The sequence below is a fragment of the Morone saxatilis genome, unplaced genomic scaffold (genome assembly GCF_004916995.1).
Source record: "Morone saxatilis isolate NCDOM2014 unplaced genomic scaffold, NCSU_SB_2.0 Contig3, whole genome shotgun sequence".
NCBI classification, from domain to species: Eukaryota; Metazoa; Chordata; class Actinopteri; family Moronidae; genus Morone; species Morone saxatilis.
Genome location: NW_023339873.1, coordinates 23,723,561 through 23,730,830, shown reverse-complemented (window position 1 = coordinate 23,730,830; position 7,270 = coordinate 23,723,561). Strand labels below are relative to the sequence as shown.

Sequence of the window (7,270 nt, the reverse complement as noted above, 5' to 3'; positions counted from 1 at the left end):
TGCCCTCGTTCACTTGCCCTCGGCTCTTGCCCTTGATAATGAATGAAGTCCTGCATGTCAGTATGGCTTAACATGGTACGTGCCTATGAATTATGTATGTTTCGGAGAGAGTGTGCACGTATTGATTTGCCTGTTTGCTTTAATGTTATTACGTTATTTATTTCAAATGTATCCTAGATTACACCAGGCTGTCAGAAAATATACCAAGTTACCTCTACATAATTTTCGATCTCCCCATATACACAGTTTTGACATCTTCAAGTGGGGATCAAAGACTCCCTATTGGGAACTGAAGATCTAACAATGAACAGGAATCATTGTTATATTAATGCTGTCATTGTGGCTGAACAAAAATAATTGGCCTCAATTCAGCTGCAAATTGAATAGAAATACAAGAACAAAACTTCTAACAGGATTTTTCAGTAGTTTTGTTAATTTATAAGTATTTAAAATAAATTTCAACGTCAGTGCCATGTTGTGTGTGTATAGTTAGCACATATATGGATAAAACAAACAATGAGAAAGTGTGTCTCAGTGGGGAGCACCAATTATGAATTATTCAAACAATTTTTTTAATTACACATTTTAAAAATAAAAACATACTAAATAAAAATATGTTAGACTCACTCATGCTATCATGTCTGTGTAGGAGGTGGTGAATAACCACTAACATTTTCCCATGTACAAGATGTCGAATACAGGTGTCACAGCTCAACTGCTCAGAATATGAGGAGACATACAGCTAAATGTAATACTAAATTATATTTATGATTTTTATAAAAATGTTACAAATACAACTTAATTATTTACAACAATTACTACAACTCTTTACATTAAAGAATTAACCCAACTAAAACATAATAATAATATAATAATATAATAATAATAAAACTAGAGCAAACCCACCCAAACAAGGGGAGAACAAACTCCTCACAGAAAGGCCTAGGGATTTCAACCTAGGACCTTCTTGCTGTGAGGTAACAGAGCTAACCACTAAACCATGCTGCCTTGCTCTTGATGGCTATTCATCAGCCAGGGCGGCAGTAGCTGAGTTTGGTAGCTGTAGAGGTTCCAGTTCCACCTCCTGTGCCCTTAAGCAAGGCACCTAACCCCATAACTGCTACGTGGCAATCCATCACTCCTTATCCATACTGGGCGGCAGTAGCAATGGAAGGTGTCTATAATCCTCCTGATGGGGCGCCTTAACCAGCCACCGTTCCCAGCGTTGTTCTCAGGCTGCTTCCACCTCAGATGTCAGCAGGGACGCTTTGGGGAAAGGACGGCTGCTGATTGACAATCATCAAGTGTTTTACGGAGGCTCTACAGGATGTTGCTGTTCATTGTCTTTCACCATCTTCTGCTCAAAGTTATCAAGAGACTTATGCCTGAAAGATCTTGTTTCTGTTGGTAAATGATAAATGGACCTGTACTTACTATCAGCATTCACTGATGATTTGTCAGTTTAATAACAAAGCAGGAAGTAACCTATCTAATGACTACTTGAATAATCAAGTTTTATCAAAGTGTGTTCAGTTTGTGCAGTAGGGCTTTAACTACTTTTTGGAGGTCATTCTGCACACAGTGTAATCACAGTTTAGACACCACACAACATTGGAGTCTTGGCACATGTCACAATAATTGGCAATAAGTTCCTATAGTGCTCAGGTTTGCCATTGTTCAATGGACCTGTACTTGCATAGCGCCTTTCTAGTCGTCCGACCACGCAAAGCGCTTTTACACTACATGCCACAAACTAACTCATTCATTCACATCACACATGACCCAGCATCAGGAGCAATTTGGGGTTCAGTATCTTGCTCAAGGACACTTCAACATGCAGCCGGAGGAGCCGGGAATCAAACCTACACCCATGGATTGGTTAGATTTATTATTATTATTATTATTATTATTATTATTATTGGACTCTATCTCTGGGCCACAGTAGGCAAACTCCTGTCGTGTCTCCAGCTGCTGGCCGTAGCTTTGATGGTTAAAGTTATACTCATACCCCATACCACGGCCCAGCACATAGTCAGCTGGCTGACCCTGAGTTTCTACAATGAACCTCAGCATATGGTAGTTCATGTTGCACCAAGCCAAAGTCAATCAACTTGACTTCTAATGGCTGCTGTTTGCGGTCCACAACCTTCACATTGACAGACAGTCCACATGTACAACTTCCATGGACCTCAAGTGGGACAGGGCTATGGCCAGTTGATAAATAATAGGCCGCAGCTATGCCATGGGAAGAGCCTTGATTTTCTGTCCTCCATAGACTATTATCCAGGAGTTCAAACCTAAGGCATTAGTGGTCTTTATTGAAGAGATAGCCATTCCACTTAACAGTGTTGCACGTGTCTGGATCTAGACACAGGAGCTGTTTCAGAATGGCAATTTCTTCTCTTGCCTGGTGCACAATTTTGGGGCTGCTCTTGACCTTGACTGCCTTCATTGTGTCCATCTCAATATAGATGAGACTTTTGGGTGAAACAAGCACTGTAAAAGTGCTTTGTGGTACTATGCCTAGAAGCTGCTGCATCACATTTTGCCAATAAAACAATATAAAAAAGCCAATTTACAATTTTCTTTACTTTCCTAATAAATTAAATACAGTAAAAGATCTGTGGCTTTAGGCAGTCCACAAAGAGGATAAACTGGTAAACAGGTAAATGGCTACATTAGTTGAAACATAACCTGCTGGCCCATAACTCGGGACATTTCTGGTCTATGATTATTATGCAGGCTACAGGGTGTCTGGGGGAAAAGAGCGGGGATTAAACGACGGATGAAGTGCAACGCGAGCAATAAGATGGGAATACTGTGAAAGCCGTCTCATGTGTTTCATAAAGACATGACTGCAGGAGGTTATTCCCGACGCAATCGTCACCATCGAGGGCTTCCAGACTGTGTGGGCAGACAGGATTCGCCTTCAGCGAGGCAGAATGCGAGGCAGTGGAGCTGCTTTACTCGTCAACAACAGATGTAATCCTGATCATCTTCATGTGAAGTGTCTGTAACCCAGACATTGAACTTTTGGCTGTCAGACTTCGCCCATACTATTTACTTTATCCTATAGTGAATTTCCCAAGTGCGCAATCAATAAAGTCTATCTTATCTATTTGCCATGTGAGTTCTCACATGTTATTGTTGTGGTTGTAGATATCCCACACAGAGGCAGCGTGTAAGACATACATACTGTCATTGCCAGACTACACCCCAGCACATTCATTTCAATCTCTGGTGATTTTAATCATGTCACCCTGACAAAAACACTGGCAACGTGCTCCCAGTTTGTAAAGTGCCCCACCAGGGAGAACAAAACTCTGGACCTGTTATATGCTAATATATATGATAAGTCGCATTATTCATAATGTGAACTGCTGTATCGCCTTAATTTCCCCCCAGGGATCAATAAAGTACCTATCTATCTATTTATATGGCATATTGCAGCATAACTAAAAAATATAATTATTATAGATATTATTAAGTTTAGATTATTATTTAAGATAATAATTGTAGCACCTGAATATTTTCGGTAGGAAAGAGGTCTAGAAACAGTTCAACCCAGCCAGCTACAACATGAGGTAACTGCAGTTGCTGCCACTGTACAGTGACACATAGGCACATAGGCAGACCTCGCTACTGGCATGTACACCAGTGCTTCCCAATCTGGGGGTCGCCAAAGCTTCATGGGCGGTCATGAGGCCTTCTTGATTTTGAGGGGTGTAAAAAAACGTATGTCTCACATGTACTGTAATATTATATGTATATTATATTGCAGCATTTTGTTCATTTCTAAAGGTTCAACCTGAACACAAACTATGCTCACAGAGCCTTCACTCTGATAAACAATCTCGTCCTGCATTAGAGTTAAAAAATGTACCAGGGAGAAGAAAGCACTGAATTTGTCTGTTGACTATTAAAAAACACATACTACAGACAGAAGATTGTTTAAAAATATCCAAAAAATATTGAATATAATACTATAAATATAATACCATAATACTCAAAATTAATGTAAATTGCTTGTTTTACACAAATATTCTGCTGTTATTGCATTCATATTATTATATATATATTCATTGTACAGTTTATCCGTTGTCCTGTATGTGTTGAATATAATATATGTCACTGAGTGGCGGGGTCGTCAGTTTACTTTATGATAGAAAAGGGGTCCTTTAAGGAAAAAGGTTGGGAACCACTGCTGTACACGCTGGACCTTGAAGTACATTGGACATTGACAAGAACCCAAAGTTCCCACTCGTCATGAACGCAGCACCGTTAACGTTTTAGATGTGGGCGGGCCTGAACGTCTGCAGTGAGATCTCGCGAACTTGAAGCGGGACTCACCAGCGGGAACGCGCGCGCGCCTCCAAGGGTGGACGTTGGTACCGGGCTATCAATCACTTCTCGCATGTTTTGATTCCTGAAAGTTAGTGTCAGTGGACTCGCTGTAAAATGTCCGCTGCGGCGCCGCCTGTAAATGACCAGTATGTGTTTCGTCGACGTGAATTTGAAGAGCTGTCGTCAGAGAACCAGAGAAGATGGCATACTCCCCCTCAACCTGTCCAAGGCAGGCAGACCGCACTACATCAGCAGCGACACAGGGTAAAGCAAAAGTACATTAACAAGCTAGTTGTAGCCTTTAATTACATCCCATGCTAACCGGGAGTGGTGCCGCTGTGTCGGAGCTAAGCTCAGTAAGGTCATATGGCAGTGACAGAGCCTTTCAGTGTCTGTTAACCTCAGTTTGAACTGTTTTAAGTTAGCGATTACCCCATATAATGAGCCATAATAACACCAGCGCACGAACCAAACCCCGTTCAAAAATCTGATACATTAATGTTTCTTTTCAAAGGCAGGCGATACATAACTGGGAGAACATGACGTATGAACGTTAACAATTAACAAGACCAGGCATTAAAGTCGGGGAGTATATGAGCCCGATATATAAGCGGCCGCATCGTTAATAACACACTGGTGTAGTAATAAGTAGAATATAATACATTAATATACACACACCGACGTGAGGGACGGCTTTTCATCGTTTAAGCCCCTCAGGCCATCGGTGTTAATGTATGTATTTACCATGTGTCGCAGCAGCCTCGTACGGGCAGGACAGCAACTTTAAATGGGACGCTGATTCAGTGTGGGTTGGTGGCACGTTCTCTTCACAAGAAGGGAGACCACGTGACAGGGCAAGGCCTTATCTCGAGTTCACTGATGATTTGTGAGTTTAATAACAAAGCAGGAAGTATCATTAGTATCTAATGACAGTATATTATCAAGTTTTATCAAAGTGTGTTCAGTTTGTGCAGTAGGGCTTTAACTACTATTTGGAGGTCATTCTGCCCACAGTGTAATCACAGTTTAGACACAACACAACATTGGAGTCCTGTCACATGTCACAATAATTGGCAATAAGTTCCTATAGTGCTCAGGTTTGCCATTGTTCAACCATTTTTGCTAGCTGTACCCTCTGTCGCATAGATTATTACTTAAACATGATAAAAATGTTTTTATCCCCTTAAGGTCCAGTGTGTAACATTTAGGAGGATCTATTTGACATAAATGAAATATGATATTCATAGGTATGTTTTCATTAGTGTATAATCACCTGAATATAGGAATCATTGTGTTTATGTTACCTTAGAATTAGCTGATTTTATCTCCATAGGGAGAGGGTCCTCTTTCAAGGATACCGCCATGTTTCTACAGTAGCTCAGAAGGGAGCCCAACAGACACGATGACTCTCTTTTTTTGTTTTTTTGTTTGTTTTTTGGGAGGTTTGCGGCGGTTTTCTCCTACACGCTTCGAAGGCTGAGCTGTATTCAAATGGTTGCAATCTGCAACTTCACCACTAGATGCCATTACCTCACTACACACTGGTCCTTTAAAGTTGTCTAAACAATAAAGCTGTTTGAAAAAAGAAAAAGAAATTAAAAGTAGCTGGTAAGTTATGTGGCAACAATGCACACACTGTGGAAAGTACCATAATATCAGAATATCATCATCATGATCATTTTAATGTAAACAGAATTTACAGCCTGTGTTGAAACCCTCTGTTATAGCCCCGGTTTCTTAAGGCCCGCCTTCCAAAAAGCCCAGTCTGGCTCTGATTGGTTCAGCATTATTCATTAAGCTGCAATTATAATTTCACACTTTTAAAATACTGTAAATATATGAATATGTATCATTTTAGTACTGTATGCGCATTTGTATTGATATATTATGAAGTCATTTTCTGTAAACATAATAAAGTAAAATGAAAATGTGAGACAGACATTTTCAATATTGATAGATGTTACATCCGACCAGGTTTCAACTCTTGTCACATGGCAGGAAATTTTCATTAAACCTATTATTTATATAAAACCACACTTATTACTGAATTTAAAAATGGACGCAAAACTCTCACCAAACACTTTATTCATGTTTGATTCATATTCAGTTAAAACAGAAATATCAGATTGTGGTGTTGGTTGCGTAAAAAGTATAAAAAAGCCTATAACTTTTATGTAAGCTTGTGACAGATCATGTCCTCCCAAGGTTTTATGGTTTCTAGTAATAATGAAAGTGTGAGCTGGTAATGGAGCTCTGCAGTAGTGTTCATACCTTAGATGAGAAGTGCAATTTCCTTATGGATAAAATAATTCCACAGACTGTCTGATGCTGCAGAAATGTCTCTGTCCTCTGATGTTCCAGTGATAACACTGAGTTGTATTACCAATGGTCACCATCATGTAAAAAACTTAATGGCAGATTCACTGATATAAAATACGTAATATAGATATAAATACAATAAATCAAGTACATACAGCTACATTGTGGCTCTAAAGTAGTTCCTAACGATTATATAAAATAAAATAATATTATAGCAGTGTCTCTTGGTGGTGTCCCTTGTCAATTTTCACTGTGACTGTAACTTATGTTGGTGACGTACCAAAGGCTCATAAAGTGACAGTACAAGTTCCAGTGGAATAACAGAACATTTAGGTCAGTGAGCTCAGTGTTGTGTTATAACTAAAAAGGAGATGATTGATAGATGGATTATACTGGACTGCAGCTTATAATCGTCAGTAATACCAGTACGCAGGTAACGATAAATATATGATCAGTAAACTTTTTATATAGTCGCGTTTGACTCACCAAACAGCCTATGGGCGAGCACCCAGCTGCTCTGTGCTAATTCAAAGTTACAGAATATTATAAACTGAATATCTCTGCAGTTGAGCTATCCTCGCACCGCAAGTAGCTCTAATCGTTAAAC

The 7,270-nt window shown here is 39.6% G+C and overlaps 1 protein-coding gene across 1 annotated transcript in view; it reads left to right on the top strand.

Annotated features, from left to right (window-relative positions):
• The first annotated feature begins 4,355 nt into the window (after positions 1 to 4,355).
• The window catches only part of fam241a (family with sequence similarity 241 member A), a 5,155-nt gene continuing 2,240 nt past the window's right edge, over positions 4,356 to 7,270 (top strand). Inside the window, 1 exon segment of the mRNA XM_035674494.1 lies at positions 4,356 to 4,608. Coding sequence (XP_035530387.1) covers positions 4,459 to 4,608 — 150 coding nt within the window. The 5' untranslated portion in view covers positions 4,356 to 4,458.